Below are 19,319 nucleotides of genomic sequence, written 5' to 3' on the forward strand. Positions count from 1 at the left end.
TGAATAGCTTGCATCAAACAAACAAGGCGTCCGTCGTGAGAAACGGCAATGAACGACAAACATTTCATAGCATAGCATACTAGCTTACCCGAGAAACCGCCACACAGTCGGTGGCGCCTGTATTTCATAACTCCCCTTGAATCCTGCAACAAACAAACAAGGCGTCCGTCGTGAGAATAAACGATGAACGACAAACATTTGATAGCATATTAGCTTACCCGAGACACCGCCACACGGTCGGTGGCGCCTGCATTGGAGAACTCGCCTTGAATCCTGCAACAAACAAAGGCGTCCGTCGTGACAATAAACGATGAACGACAAACATTTTGATAGCATACTAGCTTACCCCTGAATTCGATAACTCGCCTTGAATCTTGCAACAAACAAACAAGCACGGCGTCCGTCGTGAGAACCGCCAATGAACGACAAACATTTACTAGCATGCTAGCTTACCGGAGAAAACGCCTGCGTGTCGCACCTCTATATGAAAACTTCCCTTGAGCACACAGCGTTTCCGATTCATGACGTCACATCCGCCAATTCAAATCTTCCTCGCCTGCTCGTCCAATGGCGCTTCGCACACTCGCGTACCACGTGACAGGCCACCGCATTAAGGAAAAATCACGGAACTGAAAGTGAAGTGTCCATGCCAGTGACAGAAGGGCAACCAACGCTCACCTCAAGACTGAAAACTGCCTTCAAAAACAGAGGTAGGAGGCGGGCAGTGGCACAGGGTTTTTTCAGTCTTGAGGTGCGTGTTGGTTGCTCTTTTGTCACTGACATCGTTACGACACTTTGGTCGAGTGGTTAATGTCATTGCCTCTGACACGATGGAGCTAGTGTTCGAGACCTGGCCGTGGTCTCTCCTTTGTCAATTTCAATTTTGTTAAAAAAAGGTGCTTAAGGTTTGGTGTTAGGTGCTTAATGTCTAATGGGGTTAGGTGCTTAAGGTCTAATGGGGTTAGGGTTTGGTGTTTGAAGCAGCATTGTTGGTAAGCTTCAGCTTGAGTTTCTGCCATTGTTCCGTTCCAAAGTTATCAATCCTGAACTTGTGCATGCTTGTGTGTCAAACTCTCAGTTGTAGTGCCGGTTCCCATATCTTTACCTTCCAAGAAGAGCTGGAGAAAAACATGCGACGGGAGCGGGGAATGTGATTGAAGACAGCCTTGGCGCCATTCATCCGAGAGCCTTTTGACAATGTTTGGCAGTCGCCGTGGCGGGATCAGGTCAGTCGACACGCACATATAGCCAGCCGATTGTCCCATTACGTGTTATGTCCGTACTCCAAAGTATTTTTTGTTGCAAGTAGAGAGAGACCCAAATGCATGCTGTTGCAATGCTTGTGTGCTGGGGCAGATGAAAGGACACCTGAGAAGTCCTTGAGAAGGTATGCCAAGAAGATGTTTGCTTCTGTGGACATGCCAAAGCTCATCCTGCAACCTTCCACATGAGTTAATTTCCAGAAAGGCCACCCACTCTGCTGTGACTCGTTGTTTTGGTGCCCAATTATGAAGAGAGCAATTAAAGAAGAAGTCAAATGCGTAAAAGGAATATGCAAATGATCAGTGGAGGCGTTTGACCGATAATGTCGCGTCTCTAAGCTCTTTTATTTGTAAGTGAAATATTCCCTGATCCACCGTGACAAACAAACAGAAGCAATAATCCTATTATGTTATTTTTTTTGTTGGGGGGTGCTTTTTGTTTACCTTCTACAGTCACTCAAATGTGTTATTGATTAAAAAATAAATAAATAGTGAACGCATCAGTTTCACGGATTGTAAGCAAAGGTTTTGTTCGGGCTAAGCCTGAAGTGAATGCCAAAATAAAAAATGCCGAAAAGGTCGAATTAAAGTTAGCAGACGGAATTCACGGTAATTGGGTCCTTTGTTGCTGTAATGTTTGGGAAAGTTGAGGTCAGTGGAAGGCTTTAAGAGGCGCAAAGCCAACACCTCAAGTCAGAGATGGGCACTTTTGAAGGAAGCTTTTAGAAGCCTTTTAAGCTATAAAGTACTTGAAACCAAATAAGTTGCACTTGAGCCGCGAGTGTCACAGGAACTTTGGCACGATGACGCCGCCGCCGTCATTTTCCCGCTAATACCTGAATTAAATACCCCTGCCTGCTCGCTCCCAAAGTGCGCCCTTTAATCGTGGAATAACGGCCTTTTGAGAGGGGGGGCGGGGGGGGGTGTAATAAAAAGTGACAATTGAAGGATCCTCACCTTGGTCTGCGGTGTAGAAGGAAAGTCTCCTTGTAATTATTGCAAAAGTGTTTGTTGGAATCGTAGGTGACAAATCCTCGAACCCCCGACGACAGAAGACGCCGAGACCCCTTTCATCTCGGGGGGTGAGCCACTGACAGGCTCCGGCGACGTACCTTTCATGGCGAATGTTTTAATGTGTCGTCACGCTCGGCGCGCCCTTGGCTTGTCGCGTAGGCGATGTGGCTCGTATTAGAGGGAGTTCAACGCCAAGTTGTGAGGAGCAGCGCTCCAACTTTAATCATGGCCTCGTTTAGTAAAGAGCTTTCTTTCCTCTGCTGTGAGTCAGGTCAGGCGTATTTAAGCATAGATTGGGGAATTTGTCCAGTTAATAGAAATTGTAAAAGTAGCAAAGTGGACAGTCGTAACGAGAAAAATGTTTTGCATGAGTTTAGTTTGTAGAATGTGTGGGCGGGACTGTCAAGTCCCTGGTCAGAAGGCATTCAAAATGGATGCTTAGTTGTGGAAGTTTACCGGTTGGTCATTTTTAGTGTGAATGTTTGCTGTCTCGCATTTAGTAAACAATCTTGTGATTGGCAAGCAGCTGCTTAACCTACCGTCGTGTCCTCCATATGGCAGAGTCAGGGACCCTCCTGTCCCGCGGTGAGCTCAGCGTGTGGTCGGGACCTGTCATAAGCCTCCCAAGCCAAGCCAACTCAACTGTCACGCCGTAACCCCCTCAGTCAGACGTCAAAATGTTCCGGCTGTGCCGTGAGGAATTAAAAGGTAGGTTATATGTGATGCCTTTTTGATCCTCTTAGAAATGTCTGAACAGTTTGCAGAAGAAATTAAAAGCACTAATCAGCTAATTGAGTCAAGTGTAACTGTAGTCTTGTGCAATGGCCATCTTTGTCAATGAAATAGATCTAAGTCATTATTCTTTAACAATGTGCTGCAGCCCAATGACAGCAAAGCACGTGTAGTCCAAAAACAAATAGCTGTACTCAACATAATCAGTAAGGTGCCACAAGATAACAGCAAATATAATGGAAGTCAAGCAAAGTGGCCCTTTGTTGTGTTCATGTGTAAAGTGCATTGTGTCTTCAAAACTAAAGTAATGCAATTGTAATGGACAGTGTTTTTGTAATGCGGCGTTTGTCCACCAGGGGGCGGTACAATAGTCTTACTTTGCAGCCTGGCGAATTGTTACATGTATAAATATATTTCATACAGCTGGAAAGCCAAAGGATCTAACGTCCAGATTGATTTACTAATTGTACAACATCAAAGTAATGCAAAGAAAGGCCAGATTGTTGCAAAGTGATCCCAAAAGAGAAAAAGTCATTAGTTACCAGAGTTGGTATTTAGGTGCCAGTATTGTAGGCCATTAAGATCGGTTAAGGGTAGGCGTTGTTTTGTGCTGAATAGCAGAATTTCAGGTAATGGTGAGGGCATGAAATGTCTGATGTCGTATATGATAGAATTGATAGTTGTGAAAGAAGACCACTGACCTTTCCACCTTGTGCTGTTTTGGCAGGAACTTTTGAATCACGTTGTCGTGGGAGGTCGACTCAACTGGCCATTGTCAGGTGGCGAGCAGAGGGATGCAAGCTTTCCTCCCGATTGCGGATGCACTGGGCGGCCTGCACTTCTCCTTCGACGTGGACCCATTTGCCTTGAAAATAAAAACGATATTGTGTGAATGTAGTTGATGCACCCATTTGTGAATGTTTAACACAGCAAACAGTTTCCTGTCTGCAGCCCACCCAAGTTGCAAGATGAATGAGCCGGTCTTTGTTTTGTAATTCAGTTCTTGGTCACATACATCATATTTGCAAGCACATAGATTATGAGAGCAAGAGCATTCATCATGTGACATCGGGTGTTTCCTTCACATGCTGATGCGGGGTTCTTCACAAGTGTGTTCCGTGGAGCGCTAAAGTGGTGTGTGCATCTAATAGCGGGATCAAAGTGTGCAGAGTGTCCATGCATGATGGCCATTCACAGCGACTAGCAATGGCTGAGTGATAGCTAATGTAGCGTAAGAGCAAAATAAAGACATAGCGTCGGTAAAAATGATGCGTGTAGTCCAATGTTGCTGTATGTAACAAAAGTACTTAAGTAGAAGTGGTGCAGCAATATTTTTGCAAACACATTTATCCCTACTATGCTAGTGTCACGAATGGGAGTGGAAATGGAGCAGAGCGACCAAGTGCAGCTTGGACCAGGGTTTATTGCTCACTAACAAAACCTAACAACAAGACTGAGCGAAAAAGACGTGAAACAAAAAGACAGGGTGACATTACCAATGACAGCAACAGGAGGCAAAAGGACATCATGATGATCCGACGGGACATACAGACAGGACTTATATACAAGACAGGTAACAAAAGGCAGGTGAGAATGATCACACTAATCTTGGGCACACAGGAGGGGAGGGGCGAGCACACAGACACACGGACAGAGACCACGGACATGATCGGGGACGAGCCGTGACAGTAACAAAAGTACTTAAGTAGTGCAGCAGTATTTTTGTCAACACACTTATCCCTACTATGCTAGTTTATCTGACTGATGAGCCATCACTTGCTGCACTGAAGGTCTTTAGGTGTGTGTTAGTAGCTGGAGAAGGAGTGACATGGTGGAATAAATCCAAAGAAGGACATGAGCGAGCTACTTTGTTGTCTTCATAGTTGGATGAGTCATTTTCAGGTCCGGGCGAAGACTGATGCTGGGTGGGTGAAGTCAACTGGCTGGGATGGTCATTTCTGCCCCACGGCGTGTGAGAGTGTGTTCCGTCTGTCAGCTGTCAGAAGCGAGACCTGTCACTTGTCATCATCCTGCACCAGTTTTGCAGCTGCCTTTCTCCAGGGGGGGGGGGGGGTAGTGAGCATGGGAGACTTTGTGTGTGTCTTTATTTTTTTTTTGACAGGGGTGGCAACTGAAAGGCACCAGGGGAAATGAGGAAGGCCAACTTGGAAGTGCCAGAGACTGGAATGTCAAAGTAGAAGACACCTGTATGGCCACATTGATGGGGGACACACAGTACTACAACATTAAAGTACAGTCACAGATGGGGGAGTCATTGTTGTCTTCTCAATCTAAATGGGAGTTGAAGGATGTGACGAACCTGGCTTCCCTCCCCGGGCAAAATGGAAGCAAGCTGCTGATGTGCAATGTTACATTGCACCACTAGGTGGCCACGAGTGCACCCACCTTACCTGTGACTTCTAATGGCACACAAGGTGAGAACATGCAAACAGCTGACATATTTTCATGTGATCAAAGTATCTCACTAGATATCACGGAGGAGGCACAATGAGGAGTAAATATCAGCCACTTCTCAGGTTGCCTTGTAGAATGAATAAGCCACAAACCAAAGGTGTTGCTGGTATGCGGTTCTGCTCTGGTCCTGATGGGCAGCTTCACCAATTGATCCATGCTGCAGGAACCAGGTCCTTTGGCCCCACTTAGTGGACAAAAGCAGGAAGAAATACACATTATTCTTTTTTCTTTTTTTTTCTTTCAAATATTTGTACAAGTACGCTGTCGCCGTCCTCAGGTCAGTTAGTGAAATGCCGTCGGTGACAACTTCTGAGAACGAGTTGATGAGTGAACTATCTATCTATCTATCTATCTATCTATCTATCTATCTATCTATCTATCTATCTATCTATCTATCTATCTATCTATCTATCTATCTATCTATCTATCTATCTATCTATCTATCTATCTATCTATCTATCTATCTATCTATCTATCTATCTATCTATCTATCGCCATCTTCTGGTCATTTGTAAGAATGCTCTTCCTTTTACTATGATCACTATTCATTCCAGACAGTAAAGCAAAATACAAAAATACGTTATGGATTTTCTAATATGACACTATTTATTTATCTATTATTGATTGATTCATTTATTATTTATTGATTGATTCATTCAATCATTTACCAATTTGTGGAGGTTTGAAGTTGTTTCTCTACTCACAGATCCAACGTCCACACATGTCGACAGCTGACACTCCAATAAAGCCCGCTTGCTGACACGATGGACTCCAATGGCACTTTTTCTGCTGCTGATCTCTGGCGTCTGGAGAGCAGCTAAGTGACGCTGTCACCCAAACCTGCTGGGAAAACAACAAACGGGGCGTGACAAGTACTTGCTGCCGTTGCCATCCCTCAACTGCCCTTGATGGGAGAAGTACACCAGGCATCTTATTGAGCATGTTTGTTGCCCTGGCAAAGCCACACTCCACATCCGCGTGGGTCCATATGATGAAGACTGCTGCTCAATCCCACTTGGGACTCAAAGACACTTGACATCGCTTGAAGAAGCTTTTTATTCTCTTTCTTCAAACTACAAATACTATCAAGTACTTCAATTCACTTGGAACTATCGTGTACAAATTACTTCAAAAGAATAAGAAGAATAAATTCAGTACCCCTCCCTCCCTCCCATATATTTGATGGCTTGTTGTTTTGGTACAAACACATTTCCTATGGAGACATACATACAAAACTACAAGTAGAAAGACACTACACGAGTCTGCAAACACAAAGACATTAACTGGAATGAGATGGTCATACTAAACAAGTCTTTGGACCTGAACTTCTCCCGCTGACAATCACCTACTTTTGACAGATTCAATCCCTCCGTTTACGTCATGTACCCTTTCAGACTTTTCCGTTTCTTCCTCATTTTCTTCGATCATGTTCAAAGACCAGAACAAAATGATAGTGATGCCCAAACCGGTAACGTCATTTTGATCAGGACATATGTTGGATTTCTCCCCTACTGGTGTCCACGCAATGACGCCAGTCCTGATGATTCCACCGGATGACATTGCATACAAGAATGTGGCCATTGCATCGTTTCGGGTCATGAAGTCACGGTGGCGATGGGTGGGTGTTCCGTTACGAGGCAGAAGTGGAGCGCCCGCTCACCTGTGGGAACAGCAACACTTTGCAAATAAACTTCTGCTTCTTCTTCTTCTCACCACTCACTTTCTATTCTAACGATGAAGCATGTTAGAGCAGGGCAACGCTAACTTACTTGCTTGGAAGCATCTGACGAGGAATGGACCTCGTTTACAAAATGTCCGTTGAGCCGCAACATGGCTGCAAAGACACAAAGAGGGCTTTAGGAGGATTCGGAGGCGTTGCGGAAGCTCCTGCGAAAGGGCCACTCACCCCGCGGGTCCACCCTGGGGTCCACAAAGCCCCAGTGCTGGTAAAGGGCCGCCAACTCGTGAGGACCGTAGCTCTTCAGTAGACTGGTCGCCTCAAACTCGGCGGGCCTGTCCGCGGCCGCTGCGGCAATGTTGCTCTTGGCCTGAGCGTAAAGTAACGGCGCAAAGTAGGCCCGGTGCCCCTGCATGCTCACGGCGGCCCAAAGGTCGTCGGCCGCTTTGGGCCTCGGGCAAGGGACCCTCTCGGGGTGCTGCTGCCCGTCTGACTTGGACGACGTCCCACCGCCGTGACTCAACATGAAGCCCAAGCCCTCCTTTGGAAAGTGTCCCACCGCCGCCGTTCTCCCGGACGAGCTCGCTTTGCCCACGCCGTCCGCTGAACGCTTCTGCTCGGACTTGGCCCTCCCACGTGAATCTGGGGTTTTCGCGTCCTTTCCCTGAGGTTTGGACCCCGCGTCCGATTGGCTCTTAGCGGGCGGCTGCTTGGTGCCGCTGCCAGCTGGCGCTTGCGTGCGCCCGCTTCTGGGCGCGGGCAACATCGGGCAGTCTTTCCCTTCCAGGAACGGCGGAGCTCCCGTGCGTCTCCACCGCGAGCCCTTTGGACCCCGGGCGCCGTTAGAGCACGGTGCCCACTTGGGGGCCGCCGAGCTTGCGTTGCCCACCCTGTGCGACACCCGCTGATGGATCCACAGCACCTCGGGGTAACAGGTGGCGTGGGAACAATACGGACACCGGTGCTTCGGCAGCGCTTCGTTTTGCGCTGGTTCCGTGCCTTTAGTGTCCGCCGGTGTTGACAAATTCAGAAGAGCGCAAACATCGCTGGGCGTTTGGGCCTCGCCGTCGTTCAACTTTTCCGATTTGATGCTCAGCTCTCCAGGCAAACCGGGGTAGGGGTTCCAATAAGGCTGACAAAGCAGCGCGCTTCTTTTCCTGAGGTAGTCCACATACCTGGAGCCTTTGCTAAGATTCTGGCTCGCCGCGCGAGACGTGAGAAGCGAGGCGGCGTCCGCAGCGTGGAAGTCACAGTGCTCGCGCGACAGGGGCTTTGCATCTGCAGTCAAATGATAAGCTCATCAAAAGAGAAGGGCAAAGTGAAAAGTACATTTGCTGCCATTTCAAAATGAAGGCGAAACTATTTGAAAGAAAAACAAACAAGGACTTCATGATACATTTTCATCCAATGCTAACTACAATGGTGTAATTCCACTCCACTTCACAAGAGGGCTCCTTAGCTTTAACTTTCAGATCTACTCGAATTGAGTAGTAACAATTACCTTCTTGCTCCCGAGTCTTGTCTTTGCTGGCTCTGTGTTGCATGGCCTCGTAAAAGGCGCGCCCGAGTCCGTTGAGCAAGATGCGGTCTTTCTGCAAGCTCTTCTTGTCCCAGGCGGCCTCATCCGCTTGCTCCGGGCCCGCGTCGCCCTTTTTCTTTTTGGCGCTGGAAGCGGCCACGTCGGTGGCCTTTCTCTTCTTTTCCGACTTGCCGGGGACGTATTCGCTCTTGACCGGGTCGTACGCCGCCTCGGCGAGTCCCTCCTCCCAGCCGAGACACCGCTCGGCTAATTCTGCCGGTCGCCCCCTTGTGGCTAACTGCCAAGCCTGATAGCTGCACACCGGATCCAACTCGGGTATTCTCCGGCCTGGATTTCTCTCCGCCTGGGCTTCTTTTGGTGCGACACGGGCCAGGTGGAGGCTTTCCAGAAAACGGTTCTTCGTCAGCTGCCCGGCTTCCGGATCTTGCCGGGCGCTGTGACTGTGTAAGCTTTCGTGCGCGCGCAAGGTATCGCCGTCGGCAAAAAAGTGTCCGCAGTTACCGCACAGCTCGTAGAGGCACTCGTCGTTGGCCAAGGCGGCGCTGTCCTGGGGCACGCCGTTGATGGTGGCGGGCGGCTCGTCCTCTTTAGCGCCCCGCAGCTGCGCTTTGACCCGGTGGATGCGCATGTGGCTCTGCAGGAACCACGCCTGGCGGAAGCGGCGCCCGCAAATGCGACAGCCGTGGTCCTGGCCGGCCCGGTGCCGCTTCATGTGCGACTTGAGTAGCGGCGCCTGGGGGAAGTCTTGGCCGCAGACGCTGCAGGAAAAGGGCCCCGCGTCCCATCCCTCCGCCTCGAGGTCTTTCTCCTTTTTCTTGCTCCCTTTCTTCCTCACCATCTCCAGAGTGTCGGCTATCACGGCTTCCTCCTGCCGCTCGCCCAAGCCCAACAGGCCAAGCTTGTGGCTCCGGACATGCGCCTTGAGGGTTCCCTTCTGCGCCGTCCGGTGGTCGCAGTAGGGGCATTTGTACGGCTTCTCGCGGGTGTGCCGCCTCATGTGCTGCGACAGCGAGCTGAGGAGCGGGAAGCTGCGGCCGCACACGCCGCAGGCGTGCCCCGAAGCGCCGTCTTCCTCCGTCTCGGAGTCTTTCGGTGGCGCTTTGGCCTCCATCGATCCGATCGGCCTTCCTCCGGCGTCGCCGCTATGACAAGGTCGCTTTCGCACGGCTGCTAGGTCGTCGGACAAAGCATGACTGCTTTGGAATGGGCCGGCCGCTCTTCGCCGAGACACGGGTCAACCTGAAACACAACATTTCGCTTTTTTTTACAGCTGCACCGCAAAATTCTTCATCTAGTACGATAACAGAGGCAAGATTCTCCCCATTTTTCGGAACTATCACTTCCACATTCATTACCACTCTGTAACTCATGGGCTAACGAGCGCTGTCAAGAAAGCGCCGGTCCTTTGTTGCGGTTCGCGCTCAGTTTCACTGTAAGCACACGGCCAAACAAATGAGGGCGAAATAAGCACAAGCTTGCCACCACCACAACCTATTTAGGACAATTTCAGAGCGCTCTTGTATAACCTTTGTCCCTCATCGGCAGAGAGGCGGCTGTCTGCATGTATTAGAGCGCCGGCCGGCCGGCCAAATTGAGAGTGTGAGGCCAAGCATGAAGAGACGTATTCATTCCTGGGCCAATGAGGATGGGCCCTCGGGGTCAGCGCACTCTAATTCACGATCAATAATGTCCTAACTTTGCCCCGCATAGAAAGAAACGCACACTTGTGTCGCGCCTAAGTGCTGACATGGCCGTCTTGTTTGGCGGCGGCGGCGCCGGCTTGTTAAACGCGGCTGTTTAATGACGGCTTTTTGTGTAGTCTTTTCAAACTTGGTGGAAAATAAGCTCTAAGTAGCTCCGGGACACGTGCTCCGGGCCGGCGCACAATGGTGCCTGTTCTGAGCGGGGGACCGACATGTGACCGGGCCAAACACACGCTTTTTTGTTTCTGCCACACAACGTATACTACGCGGTCCCGTCGCCATCCGGGCAGTAAAAAGGAAAACCTGCTATTGTGTCGGCCGCACCAGAACTGTCACATCGCTTCACGTCTGGGCCCCCGCCGCCTAGGTCAAGGGGGTTGGGTTGGGGGTCTTTGTTCCAGCAAGGGAGGCGGCGGCCCACGTGTCATCGCGACAACGACCGACCGACCCGCCGGCCGGTCTTCCTCCACTGCTTGGCCGTCACTTTATCACGAAAACGGGTACGAAATGGAATCGCGTCCGGACGTGGCAGCTGTTTGTAGACGCAGTCAGATTAGCGTAGGGCTAATGTGCCACGCTGTCCTCCCAGAAAGTGGAGGCTGGCAATTAGAGGGTTAAGTTCAAAACACAATGGGGATGAAGTCAACAGATGGGAATAAACGGGCCATCGGTCTAGGGGGGGGGGGGGGGGGGGTCTTCGCCACCGCAGCACTAAGAGCCTTTGTCGAAGCAAAGCGGAAAACGCCTTAAGTGTCACGTCAACGGATGGTCAACATGAAATTGGCAAACTCAATCCGACACAGCAATGGAGCATCCAAATACTGTTCAAGTTGTCATTCATGACCTTTCGCTGAACTCTTTAGTTTTCTCTCCATCTGAAGCTCTACAGATGAAAAGTCTACTTTGCTATTCGCAAGAAGGCATGATAAATGTCCATCTTATTTTTCCTCCGCTCTCGTTTCCCTCTCATCACTTGCCCTCGTAGTGCCTGGCGCCTTTGGAGGTGTTTCAAGTAATGCCCCCGCCTCCCTGGCTCCTATCTTTTAGAATGCCTCGCGCCTCTTTTCTCTCCCTTTTCTTTGGCCCATGAATAGGCATGTCCAGTCAGCTGTCCCTGCATTGATTCATCCTGACGTCCCACAACCAGCTCAGCACAAACTCCCGCCGAGCGCTCTCATGTGTGGATGTGCGCGTTGCACTTGCATGAAAATAGCTACGGCGTGCCGCACCGAAACCGTGAGCGTAATTTCCTGCCAAGGACGGACGGCAAATCGCCTCATTGCCAAACATGACTTTTGCAAGGCATCCAAAATGGCTATTGTGGCTATTTTTAGAAGTGCTTTTTTTTTCCTACTGTAACCACATAGGATAGCACAGCTAGATCAATTGATTTGGCGATGAGGTCATCCAAATATTCCCAACAAGCTGCAGTAGACCTGTGCCAAAGCTACCGCTGACCGGAGCGAGCACATGACTGTCCTTATGCTCGTGTCCGCAGCCATGCTCACTAAGCTGACCAAAAATCCTGTCTGCTCAAAAATAAAATCAACCTTCCGTCCAATTGCCCTGGCATCTTCCATTCATTCCATACATTTACAGTTGACAGCAGTAATGTTGATGCTCAACACTGTCTTGTAAGTTTTGTCCATATACTCCAAATATATTCTATCATGTCATAAAAGCCTCGGCAGGCCCACACATCAGTCCGCTCAGCTGTTTCCTCGAGCGACTTAGCCACAATGAAGGCGGTGTGGGCAAACAACGTCATCTACCTAAGAGATTAGATGGCCGCCAGCTCCGCAGTCCCACTTGGGCGCCTTTTTTCCCCTGCGATGCCCTCCCCTCCCTTCCCTTCTTGCCCGCCGCCTTGTCCAACCCAGGGTGCGGTTACACAACATACACAGGGATTATTACTCTTCACGGCACTGGGGCAAGCTGCTTCGTGAGTGGCCTTTTATCATCACATCCAAAGCCGGCCAGCAAAGTCCGATAGTGTCAAACAAAACACAAATACTTGACTATTTCACCTCATTTTGTTTTGGGGGCGTGGTTAGTGTTCCCAGGCTAACTTTTGACCGTGTAGGACTTTTTAGCGTGGATTGGCTGGTGTGGTAGACACTGGTGTATAATCTGCCAGCATTAACTTGCTCTCTAAAAAAAGCACTCTCAACGGGGGATTAGATTATCGCGGCAAGGTCAGCGTCGACTGGCCGCCACCGAGAGAAACGCTATGTTGCCACTTGGGTTTTCCCCTTTCAAGCCCCCGACCACAATGCTATCAAATTTACTAACGGCTCACAAAATGCAAACAATAACATACGGGTATAGAAATGGGCGGAGCCAAGATCTAACATTGTTCCCAATATCCTGACTCACTGAACAACCTGAGGCACGACGACGCCTAGCATAGCTTGGCACTAGAGCGGTCATAGCTAGTAGCTCGTCTTCTAAAACGCCAACCTGTGCAAAAATGTCCGATCCGCAAGGCGCAATCAAGGTAATGAACGTGGCGGCGATGGAGGTAAGGCGATACGTGCTTCGCCATTTTGCCCTGCGGCGGAGCACAAGAACGACAGCTGGCGGCAGGGTTCGGATTAGGTTTCCCCGTCGGGGCTACTGCATCTTTTACACCGCCCCGCTGCTACGAGTAGAATGGCGCTATGGTAACCCGATTCCCTCGCGCGCTCATCCAATCTCGTCTCGGCCCTCCATGGGGTTGAACCGAAGAAGGGATCGGCGGATGTCTTACTCGGTCGGCGCCGCCACCTTCCATCTGGATGCCCTGCCTTTGAAAAACAAAGTCATTGTCTGATTGATTTCCACAATGCACCTCCACATTCAAACCACGATGAAGATTCTTTTGGAATATAGAAAAGCAAGTCCAAGTTCAACGCAGATGAGTTATTTTTAGGCCTCTCATTTGGGGCTATGTGGGACCAGCGGATAACATGATCGATGGATGGCAAATAGATGGATGGATTCCTCAATCCAATGAGGGAAATTAAGTAGAGCCCAGAGAAGCCCAGTTAACAAATATGTCGTCCTGTCTGCTCAGTCAGTACCCATCCCCCCCCCCATCGCCTGTCCGCACCCCAACCCCCTGACCCAATCTCCATGATTTAATCATTTTTCTTTAGCCCAAATTTGCTCCCCCCCCTACCCCAACCTCTCCCTCTCTCGTCTGGTAGATGGCGCGCACCCTCCTCTATTGATCGTCATGCTGAGGAGATTACCCTAATAGCTGGGATTACCTCCCCACATGTTGGGTTGGCCACATACAGCGGGGTGGGGCGGGAAGAGGAGCGCCGCCGCGGATGAGGATGGAAAAGAAGGAGGAAGTGGAATGGAGGCCTTGTTTTGCACAACAATCCAAAATACATTAACTGCGACAATAACAATAAGATCATCCAATACATGTGTAATTAGCTCACTTCATAGATTGTTCCCAAACTGCATTGCGAACCAAAACAGCAGCACTGGCTTGTTGCGCTTGCTTGCAGCCTGCTATGAACGTTTTGGTCGCCGTGTGTTTTGATGATTGACTTTATTATGTAAATACATCACCAGATCACCATGTTACTGGTTGATGTCATCGCGTTTGCTTTTTTTTTTTTTTACTTTGGTTTTCTCTCTGCTATCCGTGTATTATACCCGCAGACCTTCAGGGCGCACTCATTTAAATATTTGTCTTTAATATAAATTGACTTTTTTTTTTTACTGATATTGCCTAGAGGGATGCATTAATGTAGCACAAACCTACAGCTCCATTTGGCTTTCTTAATAACATGAATCAACAATCCCACACTGCTCAAAGGATTATGCCTACTCCCAAAAGGCTCGAAAAACATCTGTATTGATTCAAGTCCATGAGGACTTGCAACTATGTTTTCCATTTAACAACTACCATTTTTTTGCGGGCGTTGGGGAGGGGGGTTATCATTTTAGATGCTTCCCAGGCCTAATAATGACACATTTTGATGGCCCTCCTGTACTGCTCGCTAATCCCTATTTAAAAGCCAGCCCCCCCGCCCCCCATTCAAGCCTGCGGAAACAACAAGCAACGACACATCATTGCTGGCTTTCCACAAAACAATCGCGCGACATGATCCATCGCGCAACGTATAGATTCGACTTTCATGCACACGTTCAAAAGAGATGCAAAGGAAATAGAAGGAGGGAAGGAGGTGCATGGGGAGACGACGAATGGCCGTTAATCCACCACTGATCCGCCACAACGGCAGCCAACTTTGTTGAGAAAATGAAGATGGACGAGGCGAAAGCGAGAAAACAGTGGTGCAAGTCAGGAGGACAGAAGGAGGATGGTGGGGGAAGCTAGCTGTCCCGGGACATTGCAAGACGGAAAAAAAAAAAAAAAAAAAAAAAGTGACAAGCACGAACTCCAAAGTGTTCAAGTGTTCTTACCTCGCTCCGAGGGCTGAAGGCGGAGGAATCCCATCACTACTCGTTCACAATGGCGACACACATACTTGCTGCTCTCGCAACTTTGTCGCCGTCGAAATCACGGCCGGGGTGGGTGCACCTGAGCCGGCCGGATGGACACGGTCCCTCGAAGCCAGCGGTGGTGCTGGTGCCGGTGCCGGTGCTGGTGCGGAGAAGCGGGTGCCGTCTCGTTCCTGGGGGCGAGTGACGCGAGAGATAACGTTATTAACGTTAATAATAGGAGAGGATGCGCATCTCCGCCTGGTGGCTGATTTAGTGTGTGCATGCATGCGCGCCCGTGCGTGACAACCTCACCAGCAAGTAGACGGCGCCGGTGGGGCTGGGAAGAGAAGCTATCAAAGTGGCTCCTTACTTTTCATTGTTTTACACGGAGACCGGTCAACAAAGACGAACTGGACAAAGTCATTGATGACTTTTTTTTAAGAGGCAACACACCTTGCGTTCGAAAACATGATTAAAAACGTGATTAAAAATGGAACCCTTAATTTAAAGTACGTGACGTCACTACAGATTTAACAATATAAAGAAGTCCAGCAGATGGCGTGGTTGTGATTTAAAAGAATTAAAATAGTGACAACGGGGAAAAAAACGAGATGAATTTGTCTATTGAGATATTTTCTAGTCTATCAACAACATGCGGTGTAAAAAATACGTGAACATTTTCTGACAACCTACATTGAACAACGCATTACTTTTACATCCAGTAGATGGCGCCATTATGATTCCGATTTTAGTTGTAATAGACGCGTAAAAAAAAATCTACGCAATTAAGAACTTTTAACCCATAGTTCCGTCATACAATTTGGTTTATTTTATTGATATAATTAACATCAACGTCTATTTCTTCATAGATTTACACAGCAACGTTGACATGATGGTGTGTTCTCTCCAGATTGCACCAAATCCATTTTGGAATCAATACTAACTGATGTACATTGCGACCAACAATTGAGAGATTAAAATGTAGCAGTTGAAAGGTGGCTTGCAGCGTGTACTTTATGAAAATGACTTTGTTTTGGTTTGACTGACAAGGTGCCATTCATCAATTTGCCATTCACTCCTTGCACCTTCTTCCGCCTGTTGCCACCTAATCTCATTTGGTCGTTCACCGGCGCTGATGTTGTTTCCACTATCAACGACTGGTAATGATGAATCATTGCGACCACCCCGGCTAACCGCATCAATAGAAAATGACAGATTGCCTTGTAGTAAAATTGAAATTTCATTTCATTTGGTCATACTCATCATTTATATTCAATAATAAAAATAATACATATTGCTAAAAATGAATATTTAAAAGTGTGTTGCGGGGCTGATGGGGATGTCTGTTATTTTTTTTTTTTATCATCTCAATTCCTAAAACATTCAAAAAAAAAATTACACGCACCTGTAGCAACAACAATTGCTACTCCATCCCAATAGTGAGTGCATTGTCCATACCGGGTCATTTCCAGTGAGGAAGAGGATGGGGTGGAGCATCAATGTGGTGATAATCGCATTGTTCTGGTCCACCGCCTCCAAGATAACTTCCACGTTGGGAGCCGCAGCACAACACTTGTTGAGGGGGAAAGAAAAAACAACAAAATCTGGATCATTCGGTGAGTTTTTCTTTCAATAGCATGTGAAATTTCTTATCATTTACATTATATGTTTTTTCCACTGGTGCTGATGCAAATTCTTTAAAATGCCTTGTTCGTGCCTCTTTGGACTACATTATTCTTCAAGCAATATTTTTTTATTCCGACTGTCAAGGGGTAATTGGTTTCCTCCTTTTTGTTTTAGTTAGTGTTTTCAAACATTTCTTTACATAATACAGTTTAGCATTTCTGTTGAGCTGTGTGGTCTCTTTTAATTTAGGCCTTGGGTTTGAAAGTTGCATGAAAGACTTTCTCTTTTCATTTCCCATTCCTTGACGGGACTCTTGGCAGAGGCTGCAACCTCGTCCACTTTTGTAATAACAACAAATAAAAGACCCATGTAATTGTTTTTGGAGTCAATTGCTGCATTAGCTTTTGTTATATATATTGTTCTTCAAATCCAATGCTATTAAAAAATAGGATAACGATGTGACTGTTTCTACATCACTCGCGGTTGTCAATTAACTTGTCAGACGAGAGAAATGGTCTTCTTCGGAGAGGAAAACGGATTAGCAAACTCTGCGGCTAACACTTGGGTGTAATTTGTTTATCTGGCTAATCCACTTATTTGCTCATAAAAGCGCAGCGCCCATTACGCAATTTCCTCTTTCCTTCCACACAGCGACTCATCTCGCAGGTGGACGGACGCCCGGAATCCGGAACATGTCCGACAGCGACAGGATGGAGTTTTTCCGAAACTTCCTGAACGGCTGCGGCGCGTCGTGCAACTCCTCGCACTTGCTGCCGCATAACGACAGCTCCTACAGCGGCGGGCTGGAGCTGGCCGGGGACGGCTCACCGTGGTTGCGGACCCTCATCTCGGGGGTCTACTTTGCGGTGGCCACGGCCGGGGTGGTGGGCAACCTGCTGGTGTTGTTCCTCCTCTACTCCACGCGCACCATCACCACGGGCACCATCAACTTTTTTGTCTTCAACCTGGCTCTGGCGCACCTCCTGTTCTCCCTGGCGTTGCCCTTCTGGGCAATGGACGTGGCGCTGGACTACAGCTGGCCCTTCGGCGTGGCCATGTGCAAAGCCGTGTCCCTGCTCACGGGCCTCAACGTGTTTGCCAGCTGTTTCTTCCTCACCGCCATGAGCTTGATGCGCTACTGCTACGTGGCCGCCGCGCTCAAGCCCAGGGCCTCGGTGTGCGGCGAGCGCTGCACCTCCCCGGCGGTCACGGTTCTCATCTGGGCGGCGGCCCTGGTGGCGGCCACGCCCCGGGCCGTGTTCGCCGACCTGCGTCGCGTGGGAAGCGGCAACGACACGGCGTGCCTTCTCCTCTTCCCGGACGGCACCGCCTGGTTGGGGATAAACCAGCTCCTCCGTGTGGTTCTTGGGTTCCTGCTCCCGTACGCCACCATCATCCTGTCGTACCTGCTCCTGCTGCGCTTCCTCTGCCGCCACAAGCTGAAGGGCGGCAACTGCCGGCGGAAGGCGGACGTCTCCAAGTCGGTGGCGGTGGTGGTGCTGTCCTTCTGCGCCTGCTGGTTCCCGTACAACGTCCTGACGCTGTGGAGCGTCCTGATCCAGCTAGATGTGGTGGACATCAGCCCCTCCTTCTACGGGGCGCAGACCTACTTCTTCCCGCTGGCTAACTGTTTGGCCTTCACCAGTAGCTGCTTCAACCCGGTCATCTACTGCCTGGTGCGCAAGGAGTACCGAGCGGCCCTGCACAACGTCTTCTTCAAGTTGAGCCTGGCCGTCATGTCCAAGATGCCTTACGCCGTCAACGCCGACGAGGGCTCGCAGCAAGAGGCCCAGATGGCCATCCCCTTGAGCGACGTGCCCAGTCAGACGAGCCAATCGGACTCCAGGCGATACGCGCCCCTCTCGACGCTCCCGACGGTGGTCTCCACTTTGTAATTGGAGACCTTCAAGCGGAGCCTTCAAATTCAAATCAAACTCCCCCGATTGAGAGCAAGTCTGCAGCACGTGAACTAGAGCTTGCGACGGATCAGCCTTGCAGTTCTGAGGCTCTTGGTTCTGATTCAGCTCAGGCCCAGTACAACATTCTCTACAGGTTGAGCCCGCCCGATGCCTCATCCGACAAAACTGCAACAGGGGGCGCAGATGGCCATCCCCTTGAGCGACGAGCCCAGGCAGCCAAACGAGCCAACGGGACCCGGGGCCACACACGACACCCCCGACTGAGCTCTCCACTTGGAGAGCTACAATTTCACATCTTCATTTCCCTATTGGCATCAAGGATATGTATATATATATTATCCCAACCAGCCGCAACTAAACTTCCATTTGAGCCTGGCCAAGCTGTTAAACCACAATCCGGACCAGGAAGGAAACATCAAGAACCTGCAAGATAATGGCCCTCAAAGACCTCCGCTTTGACACCTTTACAACAATTGCTACTTGTGCATTTTTGGATTTTAGCACACTTTCTCTGTTCCTTGCTCCTATTAAAACTCAAGTTATGAATATATTATGCATATATTAAAGCAGGGTTTAGACGCAAAACCTTTTGTACTCTCAAATGCCACATGGTGGTAGTGTTGTTCCTTTCCCTTTCCTCTTCTGGGCATCTACACGCCATACTTGCATTGATAGCAATGGATATTAATAAATATTGACACTAAAAATAAAGGAAAAAATACTCACCCTTTGTCTACACTTGGCCATTTAATAACTGCACGGGCTGTGTTTAACGTCAGTCACTGTAAAGCGGTAAACAGTGCAAATGATTAAATACATAGGAGACACTTTGTCATTCTCATATTAATGATAAAAAATAATAATATTAAATATTGTAAGGTTAAACAACTCACCCTTTGATGACACCTATAAGAAGCAGGAAGAGGA

At 49.0% G+C, this 19,319-nt stretch overlaps 2 protein-coding genes and 1 long non-coding RNA gene across 4 annotated transcripts; 2 read left to right on the forward strand and 1 right to left on the reverse strand.

Annotated features, from left to right (window-relative positions):
- The first annotated feature begins 440 nt into the window (after positions 1 to 440).
- Positions 441 to 3,874, forward strand: LOC133144931 (uncharacterized). Of its 2 annotated transcripts, none has more exons than XR_009710796.1 (4): positions 441 to 992; positions 1,079 to 1,226; positions 2,838 to 2,984; positions 3,736 to 3,874. It is a non-coding gene; the product is annotated as an uncharacterized LOC133144931 (long non-coding RNA). The 2 variants fall into 2 exon arrangements; XR_009710797.1 differs by having other exon boundaries at positions 610 to 710.
- Positions 3,875 to 6,657: 2,783 nt separating this feature from the next.
- On the reverse strand, positions 6,658 to 12,981 carry LOC133144736 (zinc finger protein 516-like). The gene is made up of 5 exons (XM_061267634.1): positions 12,865 to 12,981; positions 8,663 to 9,940; positions 7,390 to 8,439; positions 7,253 to 7,317; positions 6,658 to 7,143 (listed from the first exon to the last, which is right to left on the reverse strand). Exons 2-5 carry the CDS (start codon positions 9,810 to 9,812, stop codon positions 7,114 to 7,116), a joined length of 2,295 nt encoding a protein of 764 aa, XP_061123618.1. The 5' UTR covers positions 9,813 to 9,940; positions 12,865 to 12,981; the 3' UTR covers positions 6,658 to 7,113.
- Positions 12,982 to 17,145: 4,164 nt separating this feature from the next.
- On the forward strand, positions 17,146 to 18,368 carry LOC133145001 (relaxin-3 receptor 1-like). The gene has a single exon (XM_061268056.1). The coding sequence runs from the start codon at positions 17,166 to 17,168 to the stop codon at positions 18,366 to 18,368; it is 1,203 nt and encodes a 400-aa protein (XP_061124040.1). The 5' UTR covers positions 17,146 to 17,165.
- Positions 18,369 to 19,319: the final 951 nt, after the last annotated feature.

This window comes from Syngnathus typhle, linkage group LG20 (assembly GCF_033458585.1).
Source record: "Syngnathus typhle isolate RoL2023-S1 ecotype Sweden linkage group LG20, RoL_Styp_1.0, whole genome shotgun sequence".
NCBI classification, from domain to species: Eukaryota; Metazoa; Chordata; class Actinopteri; order Syngnathiformes; family Syngnathidae; genus Syngnathus; species Syngnathus typhle.

What these genes read in the sequence shown, in the direction of transcription:
- LOC133144736 (XM_061267634.1), bottom strand. Translation starts at nt 9,812, where the DNA reads ATGGAGGCCAAAGCGCCACCGAAAGACTCCGAGACGGAGGAAGACGGC. An exon ending in CCCCAGGGTGGACCCGCGGG is followed by an intron (nt 7,318 to 7,389) that starts GTGAGTGGCCCT and finishes GTGTCTTTGCAG; the next exon opens with CCATGTTGCGGCTCAACGGA. An exon ending in CGTCAGATGCTTCCAAGCAA is followed by an intron (nt 7,144 to 7,252) that starts GTAAGTTAGCGT and finishes CTGTTCCCACAG; the next exon opens with GTGAGCGGGCGCTCCACTTC.
- LOC133145001 (XM_061268056.1), top strand. Translation starts at nt 17,166, where the DNA reads ATGTCCGACAGCGACAGGATGGAGTTTTTCCGAAACTTCCTGAACGGC.